The sequence below is a fragment of the Euprymna scolopes genome, chromosome 9, assembly GCF_053919585.1.
Source record: "Euprymna scolopes isolate OS-2025 chromosome 9, ASM5391958v1, whole genome shotgun sequence".
In the NCBI taxonomy this organism is placed as follows: domain Eukaryota; kingdom Metazoa; phylum Mollusca; class Cephalopoda; order Sepiida; family Sepiolidae; genus Euprymna; species Euprymna scolopes.
In genome coordinates this window covers 1,517,237-1,534,129 of record NC_136490.1, presented here as the reverse complement: position 1 = coordinate 1,534,129, position 16,893 = coordinate 1,517,237, and the positions used below count along the sequence as shown (strand labels likewise).

The window sequence follows — 16,893 nt, the reverse complement described above, 5'->3', positions numbered from 1 at the left end:
AATTGTGTTGGAATTGGAGAAAAATATTGTAATCGTCACATCATTGATTGATATGCTGTAAAACAAAACAACCAAACCAAACACCATGAATAAATATTAAAACATCTAAGGAATTTGATGCCTAAAACATTTTTACCAAATTTGACATTAAATAACCTGAAAAGAGTTGATATGCCGTAATCAAAACAATCTATCTCGTTGACATGGATAGGGGGGGGTTAATGTGGTGTAATGGATACTGATGTGATGATGTGAATGACGATGGAAATTGAATCAGCTGTAATGCATTAATTTCTACTGCAATGAGGAAAAGCATGAGATCTCTTCTATATCATATCAGCAGGTTTAAAGAATTTGTTTTACAAGTTGGTTAAGCATTAAATAACTCTTAAAAATGACTTTGTATACTATTAAACAAGAAATATGAAAACCACACTAAAAATTTAAATATTTTCTTTTGCGGCGCAGATTTCCTTATATTGATTAAAATAAAAAAAATCGTAACCAGTCGGGTGTAGGATAGATTCACCCTACCCCATCTTCACAAAGAGGAGTGGGGTGAGTTTTCTATTTTTGCTTTAATGTAAAAACACTGACATGATCCTTTTATCATATAGTATAATCCAACTCTATCTTGTTTCTCTCTTTCTGTCACCAACCCTCCCCTCTCTCTCTGTCTTCAACTTTCTGTCTCAAGATCTCTCTCCCTCTCTTTATATTCTCCAAATCTTTCTCCCTCCCTCTCTGTGTCCAACTCTCTCTCTGTTCTCTATGTCTCCAACTCTATCTCTCTCCCTCCCTTTCTATAGCTGTCTCTCTTCCCCCCATCTATAGCTGTCTCTCTTCCCCCCTTTCTATAGCTGTCTCTCTTCCCCCCTTTCTATAGCTGTCTCTCTTCCCCCCTTTCTATAGCTGTCTCTCTTCCTCCCTTTCTATAGCTGTCTCTCTTCCCCCCTTTCTATAGCTGTCTCTCTTCCCCCCTTTCTATAGCTGTCTCTCTTCCCCCCTTTCTATAGCTGTCTCTCTTCCCCCCTTTCTATAGCTGTCTCTCTTCCCCCCTTTCTATAGCTGTCTCTCTTCCCCCCTTTCTATAGCTGTCTCTCTTCCCCCCTTTCTATAGCTGTCTCTCTTCCCCCCTTTCTATAGCTGTCTCTCTTCCCCCCTTTCTATAGCTGTCTCTCTTCCCCCCTTTCTATAGCTGTCTCTCTTCCCCCCTTTCTATAGCTGTCTCTCTTCCCCCCTTTCTATAGCTGTCTCTCTTCCCCCCATCTATAGCTGTCTCTCTTCCCCCCATCTATAGCTGTCTCTCTTCCCCCCATCTATAGCTGTCTCTCTTCCCCCCATCTATAGCTGTCTCTCTTCCCCCCATCTATAGCTGTCTCTCTTCCCCCCATCTATAGCTGTCTCTCTTCCCCCTTTCTATAGCTGTCTCTCTTCCCCCTTTCTATAGCTGTCTCTCTTCCCCCCTTTCTATAGCTGTCTCTCTTCACCCCTTTCTATAGCTGTCTCTCTTCCCCCCTTTCTATAGCTGTCTCTCTTCCCCCCTTTCTATAGCTGTCTCTCTTCCCCCCTTTCTATAGCTGTCTCTCTTCCCCCCCTTTCTATAGCTGTCTCTCTTCCCCCCTTTCTATAGCTGTCTCTCTTCCCCCCTTTCTATAGCTGTCTCTCTTCCCCCCTTTCTATAGCTGTCTCTCTTCCCCCCTTTCTATAGCTGTCTCTCTTCCCCCCTTTCTATAGCTGTCTCTCTTCCCCCCTTTCTATAGCTGTCTCTCTTTCCCCCCTTTCTATAGCTGTCTCTCTTTCCCCCCTTTCTATAGCTGTCTCTCTTTCCCCCCTTTCTATAGCTGTCTCTCTCCCTATTTTTCTATAGCTCTCTCTTCTTTCTTTCTTGCATGTCTCTCCTTTTCCTCCCTTCCTCTTCTCTTGCTTTTTATCTCCTAACTAAATATATACCACACTCTAGCTTTATATCTCTCCCCTAATCTCATGTTGTAAAATAAATATTTTTATATCAACATTTGAACAAAATATTTTTATTTTCATGCTTTTCATTATTATCAACAATTGTATTTGTTTTCAAACAAACTTTATTACTTAGTATTTTCACTTGTTTCATCAAATATTCCATTCATTCCAGCAATCAGGCAGAAATAATGTGTTTCTGTTTTTGCCAATGAAAACATATGTTGTGATTTTCATCATGTGATGGCCAACATGAAATTACTATGGATGTTTGTCTTTTCAAAACAGAAATTATTGTTTCACAATAAACCTTTTCTATCTTGTCACCAGACATTTAAGATATTTATTTTTTTCTTTAAATAACATTTCACATGGGAAAAGTTTCAGACATTTAAATGCGAACCTGATTTGTGTTGCTCTTTTGATATGCACATCCTTTTCTCGTTTCTTATTGTCTTTATATAATGTGCCTTTTCCCTTTGTGAGCCTGTTACTGCTCTTGCGATAAGCTCCCTTCCAAACTATTTACTGCTGTTGCAAGCTGCTTCCTATCGGCTATTTACTATTATTGTGATATGCCACTTACTGAGCCCTTTACTGCCATTGCTATATGACCCCTTCCAAGCCCTTTAGTGTCATTGCAGCATGTTCATTTGTGAGCTTTTTACTGCTGCTCCCTACCAAGATCTTTACTATAATTGTGATATGGCCCCTGTTAAGCCACCATCACAGAGAGACAAGGCCTGAAAAATTACGTCACATAAAATAGGCAAAACAAGATCTGTCTGGCAGTCAGACTGGCGATAATAAATGAGAGCTTTAAAAAGAAAAGAATGTAAAAACTTTTAATATATTGAGAAAGAAAAATAATGAACATGATTTATACTTAAATTTAACTTTGTTCAATATTAAGAAAAAACTAAAGGCAAGAAAAAAAGAAATGTTGTACGTTGTACCTGAGTTAAAAGATAAACATTGCAGTTTATCATAGATTCCTGAGACTAAAATTCGTTTATTATTTTTATTGTAACTAAATGTTAAGTTTGTGTGTGTGTATACATACATACATACATACATACATACATACATATGTATATATGTATATATATATTTATTAGTGTGTGTATGTCACACATTTAAAAAATTCTGTTAAATCATTTGACATGAATATCTCTATCTATCACCCTAGAGAATCTGTGTGGTTTTAGATCTGGCCACGGCACAGTGGACATGATATTCTCTGTGCGACAGTTAATGGAAAACTGTTTGGAGCAGTATGTGCCATTGTACCAAGTGTTTATTGATCTGATGAAAGCTTTTCATACCATCAAATCGAAGTGCACTTTGGAAGAGTCTTAGAAAACTAGACTGTCATGCAAGTTTTGTGGAGATGTTTCAACGGTTATACTATAATAGTAAGGTGATATCCTTACTTCCACGTTATTCTCCATATATTTTGCTGTGATGCTGGTGTATGCATTTAACAATTGCAGTATTGGTGTGAAGTTACGATTTTGTACATCAGATTAACTTTTTAACTTTAGACACCTCAATGTAAAGTTAACAACTTTCCAGAACCTTGTTTTTGAACTTTTATATGCAGATGATGCAGACCTTGTTTCGCATTCAGAAGAGGATATACAATTGATTATAGACAAGTTATCAGAGACATGTAAAGCTTTTGGGTTTACCATCAGCCTCACGAAAACACATTATGTATTCCCCTCTTTTTGGAATGCCATATGTTGAACCGAACATTTTGGTGAAGAGATTAAAAATTATGGACAGTTTTATACACCTCAGTAGTACGTTGATTATGGACTTTACGTTTGATGTGGAGATAAATCATAGAATAGCCAAGACCAAAATGTATCGTTATTTTCGTGGAAAGTGTTCGACTGAGCTTCAGTCTATGGTCCCCCCTCGCCAAACTTTCATAAGAAACACTCGTCTAGCTGAAAACACTATCAATAATTCCCTCCACTCTTTATCTGTGCCTAAACCTAAATGTAGATTCCATGAACAAAGCTTCTTTCTTAGAACTGCACGCCTGTGGAATTGTCTTCCGTTTTCCTGCTTTCCGGCTGACTACAATATGGTTGTCTTCAAGTCTAACGTAAACAAGTTCTTGATGAGCCGTTTCATATAAGTTAACAAATTTACCAAATTGATTACTATATTGTCCAATTTCTACTGTGCACTCTTTAACCCTTATCCTCGAGTGGTCTCTTGGCCTTGATAATGTGGTGATGCCTGTGTAAAAAAAAAAAAAAAAGACCAGTTTTGCTTTTGACAAACTAGAGAAACGTGTATGGTCAGATTGGGGAATCCCATCAAAAGCAAAGTTTAGTATTCATGAAGCATGCATTGTTACTACTCTGCCATATGAGTAAAAGACTTAAACAGAAGGCACCTCAACCTATTGGAAAGATTCCATCAGAGCTGTATTCGGAGAATACTTAATATTAACTGGAAGACTGTAATACCTGACAAATAGCACCAGTATAGAAATGAAAATCATATAAAATCAGATGCGCTGGACTGGACACTTGATTAGGATGGAGGACAAAAGACTTCCTAAATGACTGTTTCATGGTGAGATAGGCAGAGGTAAAAGACCACAACATAAAACAAAAAAAGGTTTAAGGATGGTTTGAAAAACAACTTTAGATTACTTGAGATAGATGTAAATAACTGGGAAACCCAATCGGAAGATCGATTTCTATGAAAGAAAACCATCAAAGAAAGACTTTGAAAAGCAACATGTAGATCTTGTTGTCTTAAAGCATGTTCTGAGAAAGCAAGTTGAAAATATAACAATGTCAGAATATTCAACAGAAACTGAAGTGCACTGGATGTGATAGGTTCCTTTTGTCAAAAGTAGGTTTTGTAAATCATCTGAAATCACACAATCAAAGACCGAAACAACAGTTTTATGAGGAGGCTATAACAGCAGGATCTGCAATGCTAGGTTGTCATATTTGTGGTCTAACATGCAAATGGGAAAGTGGCCTGACATGTCATTCAAGGTTTCACAATGATAATATGTAAGCACCCTTACAAGAAGGTAAGGTTTTGTTACATGTGAATGCTCATGTAGGCCTGAAGCTGGACAGAAAAGACACCAACATGCACACAGCCGCACAGCAGTTAACTGAAAAGATGGCAAAATTCTGTTAAGAAGAAGCAATCATCACATATATACTAGCAGACTGCCTGGCGTTGCCCAGGAAATCTACTTTCATTTTTGCCCCCCCCCCCTATATATGACATCATAGCAGACAAGAATATGAATTTATTATAATATATATATATATATATATATATATATATATATATATATAATGAATATAAAAGGGTGAAAGTATTGTATTGAAAAATTACAATCTTTTGAAAAACTGACTGACAAGTTTTATTAGAATTGATTTTAAAAATTCCAATGTAGAAATATGTTTTACAATTTTAAACAACTAAAACAAAAAGAAAAATAATTTTCAATTTGAGACTGAAACATTATTTTTACTTATCACATAAACTTATGTATTAATTTTAAAATACACAATATTTATTGAAAAGAAATATGTCCAAAATATTTCGAAATACTGAAAGTTTTATTATTAAAAGAATTGATTTTACAAATTCTCCCGTAAAAAATATTTGTTTTACGATTAAAAAACCCCCCAAAAACATGAAATTTTCAACTTCGTACTTTGACAGTGTTATTAATTAAGGTCATAAAATTACTTCAAGTTTTAATTAAATACATTTAAAAAAAAAAAATTACTTCTTTTTAGCGAAAAAATAAAAATAATTTCAAAATATTAAACATACTCAATGCTCGAAATAAATTTGTCTATTTTTGTGCCACATGGAGACAGAAAATATTATGATGCTAAAGAGTTCTCTTCTGCCTAGATGCTGCTACGTCATGCATCATGTGATTCTTCATTTTACTAGCCACCTTCTCTCGGTAGTCACAGCTGAGCCTTTTACTGCCATAATGTTATGTTCACTTGTGAGCCGTTTACTACTCTTTGCTAATATATAGAGCACTGGCTTAAAATCTCTCTGAGACCAAGCTTCTATCCTTACATCATCCACGCTCTGATGCCCATCTGGCATCAGTTGAAATGAATGGCTCTCGTCTTGAGAAGGATTCATGTTTTGATAAGCTTCTGGACTTGACCTTTCCTCTTGATCTGAAATAGAACACATATATCAAATCCGTTACCAAAGTTGCTGGGAAAATGGTAGGATCCTTCTACCGCTCCAGTAGATATCTCTCTCCTGATGCAATTCTCTATCTATATAAAGCCAGATACGGCCAATGATGGAGTACTGCTGCCACATCTGGGCAGGAGCTGCTAGAAGCAGCTTATCCTGCATTGATAGAGTCCAAAACAGACTTCATAGCTTAATGATGAATGCCCTTTTCTCTTCCCTGCAACCTCTTTCCCACAGAAAAGATGTTGCGAGCCTGTCTCTGCTTTATCATTATTTCCATGGCAGGTGCTCGTCTGAGCTTCAGTCTATGGTCCCCCCTCGCCAAACTTTCACGAAAAACAATTGTCTAGCCAGAACCACTACCAATAGTTTCCCACACTTTTTATCTGTGCCTAAACCTAAATGTAGATTCCATGAGCAGAGCTTCTTTTTAGAACTGCACGCCTGTGGAACTCACTGCCGTTGGCCTGCTTCCCTGGTGACTACAATCTGATTCTCTTCAAGTCCAATGTAAACAAGTTTTTGATGAACCGTCCCCTCTATATAATCCAACTTACAAAAATCCCACTACCTATGTTAAAAACGCTATAATCACATTGACTATTGTATACCCTTATCCTCAAGTGGCCTCCAGGCCTTGATAAGTGGTGATTTCTGTGTAAAAAAACCCCAAAAAACCTCAACAATTGGAGCTTTTAAGACATTTCTAATATGAGAATTTTCTTGAAAGCTGTCAAATACTCATTAAAAAATTTTGACTTTTATTTGTTTTAAATTCATTAAACATAAATATGAAACTATTTCTAAACACAAATTTGATAATATTTTTTAATTTAGAAAACATTGTTTCAAGATTTTATTAAACATAAATATTTTTCTCACATTAGAATTAAGATTACTTGATTCATCAATAGTGATTAAACATACATTTTTGTTGACATTTTATTTATGGATTCATGAATGTTTTCGTTTGACTACGATTATTTTTTTATGTTATGATGTGTAAGTATCAAAATTGCTCTGTTGGTCAGCCTTTATTTTTGCAAATAATGTTTAATTGGTCCCTCAACAATGGAGGGATTGGACCCAGTAATTCACTTCCGTTTGTTCACACTTTTCTCAATAGACACGCTTTTGATTTTTTTTTAAATTTTGCACAAACATTAGTCATACTGAAAGTAAATTTTTGCCAGAACAGATAACTCTGGTTGCCCCCCCCCCCGGGGAAGTATTATAGGGGTAAAATTGCCCCCAAATCGTTCATGTGTTTATTTGTTCGCACTTTTCTCAATAACCATGTCTTAGATTTTTTTTGTAATTTTGCACAAACTTTAGTCAAGGTTAAAGTAATTTTTTCACTCGTGGAGGGGCACCTTTCACATTCGGCTTGTTATTGTGGGAATTATCAGGAAATTAAGATTTCCAATAGTTTTTGCATTGTAATGGTTTCATGCATCACTTGTGATAATAAAATCCAAGTATGCAAAATAACAAACACAAACATTATCCAATCAATGTCGACTTAAAAAGCACTTTCACTTTAGATACTTTCATTCGGCTCACAAATATAAATAATGTTAGCCAAGTGCAGTATTTTTTTTTTTTATTCATGTTTACTCCAACAAGGCATATCGTCACTTGGACATAAGGGGCGACTAATTTGGGACCATGCCTAAGAAAGATTAACAAGATTTTAATTTACATTATATTTGAACTTCTGCATATCAGTACAGTCAGGGAAGCAGGTAGTAGGAAGGGAATTCCAAAATCTAGCTGTTTGAGGGAAGAAATTATTAGAGTAGAAAGCTTTCTGACATTTAGGAACTTCAACAGTGAAGGGGCATGATTTTGTTGCTAAGCAAGTTTTTTTGGGATATGTACATTGAGGGGCCACAAATGCAATGAGTTCATCAGAGCACACTCCATTAAAATACTTGTAAAACAGGTACAGGATGGGACAGGGGTTGGAGCTCAGTTGACAAAGTGTGACCTATTAGATTGGAGACTCCTTTTTGGACCCTATCAAATAGGGAGAGACTAGTGGTAGGTGCACCAGCCTAGATGTGGAAACAATACATATTTTTTAAACTGAAACCCTTGAGTCTATTTTGACACTACACCCATCTTACACACTGGACTTTGGCATACTTGTGACTTTTGAAAATTCAGAATACTGAAACCATTATGCACCATGCTACACACCTCGAAAATACTGTAAAACATTTCTGTTACCTTCATTCCATACATGCATATACTGTAAGCAGAACACATATACAAAACCTTTCCATCACAAATGCATACAAAACCTTTCCATCACATACGCATAGAAAACCTTTCCATCACATACGCATAGAAAACCTTTCCATCACATACGCATAGAAAACCTTTCCATCGCATACGCATACAAAACCTTTCCATCGCATACGCATACAAAACCTTTCCATCGCATACGCATACAAAACCTTTCCATCGCATACGCATACAAAACCTTTCCATCGCATACGCATACAAAACCTTTCCATCGCATACGCATACAAAACCTTTCCATCGCATACGCATACAAAACCTTTCCATCGCATACGCATACAAAACCTTTCCATCGCATACGCATACAAAACCTTTCCATCGCATACGCATACAAAACCTTTCCATCGCATACGCATACAAAACCTTTCCATCGCATACGCATACAAAACCTTTCCATCGCATACGCATACAAAACCTTTCCATCGCATACGCATACAAAACCTTTCCATCACATACGCATACAAAACCTTTCCATCGCATACGCATACAAAACCTTTCCATCGCATACGCATACAAAACCTTTCCATCGCATACGCATACAAAACCTTTCCATCACATACGCATACAAAACCTTTCCATCACATACGCATACAAAACCTTTCCATCACATACGCATACAAAACCTTTCCATCACATACGCATACAAAACCTTTCCATCACATACGCATACAAAACCTTTCCATCACATACGCATACAAAACCTTTCCATCACATACGCATACAAAACCTTTCCATCACATACGCATAGAAAACCTTTCCATCACATACGCATACAAAACCTTTCCATCACATACGCATACAAAACCTTTCCATCACATACGCATACAAAACCTTTCCATCACATACGCATACAACACCTTTCCATCACATACGCATACAACACCTTTCCATCACATACGCATACAACACCTTTCCATCACATACGCATACAAAACCTTTCCATCGCATACGCATACAACACCTTTCCATCGCATACACATGCAAAACCTTTCCATCGCATACGCATACAAAACCTTTCCATCGCATACGCATACAAAACCTTTTCATCACATACGCATACAAAACCTTTCCATCACATACGCATACAAAACCTTTCCATCACATACGCATACAAAACCTTTCCATCACATACGCATACAAAACCTTTCCATCACATACGCATACAAAACCTTTCCATCACATACGCATACAACACCTTTCCATCACATACGCATACAAAACCTTTCCATCACATACGCATACAAAACCTTTCCATCACATACGCATACAAAACCTTTCCATCGCATACACATACAAAACCTTTCCATCGCATACGCATACAAAACCTTTTCATCACATACACACAAGAACTTTATCATTCATACAAAAGAAAACCATAAAAAAAAAGATGAAGCAAGTTCAAAAATTGGTCATAATCTTCTGATTCATAGGAATTACATTTTTATTAAAAAAAAAAATTTATTCCTGATGAGTTTTTAAAATTAGTTCGGTTTAGTCAACAACAATGATGATGATGTTATATTGTCAGGATGTCAAAACCAATTAAAGATATTATGCATTATCTTTCATTGTCGTGGTGGCCGGTCGCTTGATGGTTTAGTGGTTGGTAGGGTGAATTGCTGTGGAAGCTGAAATAAACTCACTTTATTTTTCTAGCTGACTGAAACTCAACCATTAATTCGACATCAATAAAACCAATTCTAAAATGATTGTTAACTGAACCGTTTGTTTTTTATTTGGTTTTCACATAAAGTTGACACATCGAGATAAGAGAACGAAAGGTTTTTAATTGTCAACTTTTAAATTCCGATTCTCATACGTCCACTGTGACTGTCTTTTCACTCCTAGACAAAAATCCCTCCAATCTTGCCTGGTTGTAGAATTAAAATGACCCTTTCCAGTGTAAGGGGTGTAATTATCTTACAGTTGACGGACAACTTCTTGTTTGAATTAATATTTATACAGTAATTCATTGATGGAGTAGCAACCAATTAGAAGCCAGATAATATATTTTCCCATTTCAACATAATAGAACATCCCAGCCTTCTTATATTACTCTCTAACTTCTATCTATTCACTTCTATCTCAACTCGTTTCACAAGTAAGCACTGTTTTAAATTGGAAGCCATGTTTAATTTCAGAAGAGTTTCTGATGGGTAGCTATTCTGTACAAGTTCAGGAGATGAAGAATTTCAGTGGGTAGCTGTTCTGTACAGGTCCTGGACTTTACAATTTTGCAGGTTAAAGATCAAAAGATCCTTCTCATGTTGACATGAAAAAATTATGTGCTGGAATGCTAAAAAATTCAATATTTTTATCGAGCAATTCTGGTTTCTGATTGGTTGCTAGCAGAACGTGGCTCCATTTGATTCATCAGTTCCTATCGCCAGAGTCTATAAGTAGAACCTTCCAACTTTCAGTACTCATACTCTTAAAGAAAATATTGCAACACACTGATTACTAAATTCAATATTTGTAATGTTCCTTTCATGTGATCCATGCATTCTTTACTTCTATTTGCATGTTTTTGAATAAATTTTCAAACCTGCCAGACTTTTACCCCCGTTTAATGTTTTTCAAGAAATCCAATAAATAACAAAAGGATAATAAAACTTGTTTAGAACTAGTTCAAAAAAAATCTTTTATAAAGTTAGGTATGCTTGTATATTTATATGTAGAGGATTCACTTCTAAACTAATTAACTGATCATTATGAAATTTGAAGCACAGCAGTTAGGTGTAAGGAGTCTAAATGTGAGCTATATTTAGTTTATGCAAAAGAGGTAAAAAAAAAAAAAAAAATTGGGGTTTAAACCCTTTGTGAAAATTCAGATACTTCCAATTTTTGTGAAAGTTTAAAGTTTAGGCAATAAGACATCAGTTAATATTATCCAAATGTCAATTTATTTTAAATATTTTAAAGGGTTTTTAGGGGGGGGGCATAAAATGCGTACGACCTCTCATTTGAAGTTTGATTCATAGTGTTAGACTCCAGTAAAACAAGATTCCATGAATTTAAATTTCTTCTTAAAACTCCTTAACTCTTTAAATTTAGATATTTTCTTGAATGAAAATCATCCAATGGATAGTAAAATTGAATTCTTGATATAAAGTTTAGCCATTTATATCTTACAAACCAGATGATTGTATGGTTGGCATCGGTTTCCCTGATATCATTCTAGTCAAACTTCTTTCTAGTAAGGAACTTGGTACTTACAGGTGGAAGCATGTGAAATTGCTAGCGTCCAAAGTAAGCGTTTCTGTTGAATGAACTGATCATTTTAATTCGATACATCCAAATGATCAGTTTGTGTCGTTAACCACTTAGCCACCGTCACCATTATCATTCGTATCATTATATTTTGAATGTAATTTCGACATAAAATTGGTGCAAAAATGTTTTGTTCAAGTAATGACTTCCCAGGACGAGTATTCTTCTCATTCACGATGTGACTTATGGACATTCAGCTGAACCCTTGCAGTATAAATACTCGTTTTAGATTGAGTGTCCTCTAATTATCTCCCTTCCAATCTAAGAAAGTGTTTTGTTCTGATGCAATCATCCACTTTTCGTTGTGACAAAAGGTTGTTGAAGGAGAGTCATGAATCCTGGTTAACATTGCGATTCGATACTATTCCCTCTTTATCATTTTTCAGATAATATTTGTGAATTGTAACTGCTTTCATTTCTGATATATGCTTATCAATCATACAAGGACATATAACACTTTACAAATAATAGATTGTTAACAAAAAAGTGGTTTTCTATTGCAAGAAAATTTCAATATCGTGACAATTTTTTTTTTTTTTTTTTGTGTGTGTGTGTGTGTGAAACGTGTGTTCCATTGATTAAAAAGATATTTACTGATTTAATTTGGTGTGATACAAGTTTGGGGTTTAGCCACCTTGTGAGGACCAAACTTCATACATAGGCAAATTGTTCAGGCACAATTTAGTTGATGTACAGATAACAAAATTACTAAGTAATATTACTTATATATAAAGAAGGAAAATTAAAATTTTCTAAATTAGAATTTACAACATTTATTATTCAACATAAGAGAGACAAGTTGTAAACTTTCCCTTTATCACCTTCTATTTTGAGTCTAAAATGTCACTTAATGTCACCGCTTCCACTTAAAGTTGAGCGTTTTAATATTTTATTTTTATAAATAAAAAATATATTTCACTTCTATTTTGGAACCAGATGCCTTCAGTGGCAAATAAACTTTTTTACGTTGCCTGACAAGTGACTTTTGGTTTCTTGCAAATCAATTTGTCCGAAACATTAGCATTTTCAGTGTACCTATTTACTATGCCTCCCCACGGGACAGAGTTAGACACCAGGGTCGTTTATTAACGTGGAGAAAAGGTACAAAAATAAAAATTGTCTCAGTCGTGAAGGATTTCTCCTCCACCGAAAGAGAACAAGAAATGGAAGTGCAGCATCTGAAGAACAGATATTTTCAGTGTAGCAACTATGTAATATTTGCCTATATAAATAAAACTATTATATATATATATATATATATATATATATATATATATATATATATATATATAGTTGAATGTTTATGTTGAAATGTTTTTTCCAATTATATTTCACCTTTTATTCATACCAATTCTTCAATCTATAAAGTTCAATGTAATTACAGATAAATGACAAAAGTCTACATTCCAAATTTCAAGATATTTTCCATGTTACAACTTATACCTTCTTGACAGCACTTATTATGCATTTATTTTCTTTTAATGAAATGCTAGGTGTTTTTTTCTTCTGATGAATTTAGGACAGAATATAGTCATTGATTGATATAATAATTACATGAATGATTTTGCGCTACGAAACAGATGCTGCCAAGAATCGTGCATGTTAACATACTGAAAGGAATAAATTGTAAGAGGGCCAACATCTTGAAATTTGGAATATAAACTTTTGTCATTTATTTGTTATATATATATAACCAGCAGTTTATTACTTAAGAATGTAGAGATTTCCTGACGTTGAAAGCGGAGTCATAAACTTTGACTTATTTATTTCAATTTATATCAGTTCAGCATGTTTCTATTTTTCGATTTGGGGGATTGAGCACTTTTTAAAATATTTCTTTTGCAGCTCTTCATTTTATTTTTTTCAGTGGATTGTCTAAACATTATCTGCGTCTGTGTGGAAATCCATGCGTTTAACCTGACAAATTTCTTTTGGGAATGAAACACAAACGTTTCTCGGTAACTTACTTTCCATAAATATATTACTATATTATTACAAAGCTTTGCTCATTGACCACTGAAGAACATTTTGAAAGATATATACATAATATTTTATCTTATAAGTTCATATATGAAACAGTATATATAATCATTATTTCATTTAATCACATAAATTAATATACGAACGTATAATTTTATGCGTAAACTTTAAGTATTTACTTCAACAATGCTCAATACGTAGGTAGAGCTAAGTAGTAAGTTCTAAAAATATATATGGCAATTAAGCTACACAGAATATTCCGCATTTCATCCACAGTAGGATTCGTCAGGCTTATGACGTGGATGGTGTGGAATATTCTGTGTAGTAACTACTAGTAAGTCTGTGTAGTATTACTAGTAAGTTATAAAAATATATATGGCAATTAAGCTACACAGAATTAATTGCCATATATATTTTTATAACTTACTACTATATGTAAGTTATAAAAATATATATGGCAATTAAGCTACACAGAATATTCCATGTCATCAGCCTGGCGAATCCTAGTGGATAAAATGCGGAATATTCTGTGTAGCTTAATTGCCATATATATTTTTATAACTTACTACCTAGCTCTACCTATGTATTGAGCACTGTTGAAGTAAATACTTAGTTTACGTATAAAATTATATACATTTGCCAAAAAAGCGTTGTAATATGTAATTTTAGATGTTTCAACAAAAATCAATTTCTAGTCAAAAAAGCATCATATTATTTCTATACTAACAGGGGGCACCTAGCCCAATTGTAAAATTTCAAAAGTTAAAAAAAAATGACTTGGGTGCCATTTAGCACCCCAGCTGCGTTCTTTATCATTTGAGCTATGACAGATGAGAAAGATTTAAAATTAAACCACTTCCAGATATGAATGAATTTGTGCATGTGCAAAAGTAATAGAACTATGTCGGCAAGTTGAAATGAACATTTTGCATGTCAACTTGCCGATATGTTTGTTCGTGTTATTCATCCAAACAAAGATTTTACTCATTATAAATCTTGTTTGATGATTACTATTTTGTTAATTTCACTGTTATGGGACCAATAGTTTAAGAGTTTATCAATTAAATATTCGCACATGGACATGCATCTATTGTCTTATTTACATAGATATACAGGGTATTGCAGTAAAATTTGACAGTTGACAAAAAGAAAATGAAATGGAAAATATAAGCAAAAAGTGTATATGCAGAGACCCAACAGTCTATTTAGCAACAATAAACGACTACTATATTTTTCGTTGTACATATTGTTGGAAGAAATGATCATCTCAAGGTATGCGCAAAACGAGTCGCACACTTTGGCGACCATGACCTTGTCTATAGAGAGGATGATATGATGGCAGACTTCAGAGAGTTAATTATGTTGTGAGTGTACTTGTTGGTCTTGACTTTGATCATGGTTGAGGAGAAATGGTTAACGAGGCTGCAATCAGATGAGGAGAGCGTAAAAAAAATCTAGCAATCTGTGGTGAGGTACATTGTTAAGCATCCATGCCTAGCTTGTTTTGACCTTGTCTGCAGGAGTGGAGTCTTGCTCAAAGACGTATGTGCACTTAACGGTCATCTCGTCATACTCATAAGAACCTCTTGGTATTTTTCGTCATGTGTTAGATTTTGTTGCAACACCCTGTATACATGAATATTGATGGAATTTGATGTGAAATGAGTCTTATTCAGTTCCAGAGAAAAAAAGTTTTTTACAAATATGAATATAGTCAACAGATATGCATATTATTTAAATTGTGTTTTTTTTTTTTTTTTTTTTTTAAATTTGATATTATTGAAAATAATTATTTTGTTCATTTTTTAAAACTATTTGCGAGAATCAAGAAATTGTTTTAGATTTTATCTCTCTCTTTAGATGTTCTCCAATCAAGTCACCATCAGGGGTAGGTACAACATCATCTTTGCCCTCTCCGCACAGTGTTGACCGTTTCTTGTCTCATTTTTTGTATCTCTGTATTTTATTTTCATCTTTTTGGTTTAGAAATGTCAATGTTTGAATTTTATTTTGTCACAAAAGGTTTAAAGTTTTGCTTGTTGTTCTGTATTTTCTTGTTGCAAAGTAATCTTCAAGTCTCACATGATTTTTTTTTTTTTTTTAAATTTTTGTGAAAATGGTCTCCACACTTCTGGAATGTTCAACTTGATTTGTTAGAAACACTGATTCCATATTTTCGCTGTTATATTTAAGAGCGCACATTCATTGACCATAGTTATTTTTTAAATCTTTATTTAACATAAGCGTAAGTCTTTTTTATTGTCATTCTAAAATTAATCATTTTTATTGTGATTCTAAAATTAATCATTTTTATTGTGATTCTAAAATTAATCATTTTTATTGTGATTCTAAAATTACTGATTTTTATTGTCATTCTAAAATTACTGATTTTTATTATAATTCTAAAATTACTGTCTTTTTTTATAATTATGAAATTAATAATTTTTATTATAATTATAATTTTTTTTTAAATTATGAAATTAATAATTTTTATTATAATTAGGAAATTAATAACTTATGAAATTAATGATTTTTACTATAATTTTAAAATAAATCGTTTTTATTATAAGATTACTAGTTTTTATTATAATTATGAAATTAGTATGTTTATTATAATTATGAAATTAGTATGTTTATTATTATGAAATTAGTATGTTTATTATAATTATGAAATTAGTATGTTTATTATTATGAAATTATGATTTTTATTTTAATTATAAAATTAAGGATTTTTATTTTAATTATAAAATTAAGGATTTTTATTTTAATTATAAAATTAAGGATTTTTATTTTGATTATAAAATTAAGGATTTTTATTTTAATTATAAAATTAAGGATTTTTATTTTAATTATAAAATTAAGGATTTTTATTTTAATCATAAAATTAAGGATTTTTATTTTAATCATAAAATTAAGGATTTTTATTTTAATTATAAAATTAAGGATTTTTATTTTAATTATGAAATTAAGGATTTTTATTATAATTATGAAATTAAGGATTTTTATTATAATTATGAAATTAAGGATTTTTATTATAATTATGAAATTAAGGATTTTTATATAATTATTAAATTAAGGATTTTTACTGTAATTTTAAAATTCATATTTATTATAATTATAAAATTACTGTTTTTATTTTAATTATAATTT

General features: G+C 33.2%; 1 protein-coding gene across 33 annotated transcripts in view; it reads left to right on the top strand.

The window, feature by feature from the left end:
* LOC145284419 (TBC1 domain family member 5-like) overlaps positions 1 to 16,893 on the top strand; it is a 331,181-nt gene that overhangs the window by 24,721 nt on the left and 289,567 nt on the right. For 11 of the 33 annotated variants that reach the window (XM_080133179.1, XM_080133178.1, XM_080133182.1 and 8 more), the window contains exon 2: positions 15,604 to 15,631. The exons of the other annotated variants lie outside the window; for them this stretch is intronic. In XM_080133179.1, coding sequence (XP_079989305.1) covers positions 15,604 to 15,631 — 28 coding nt within the window. The remainder of the gene's footprint in view (positions 1 to 15,603; positions 15,632 to 16,893) is intronic. 33 annotated transcript variants of the gene reach the window in all.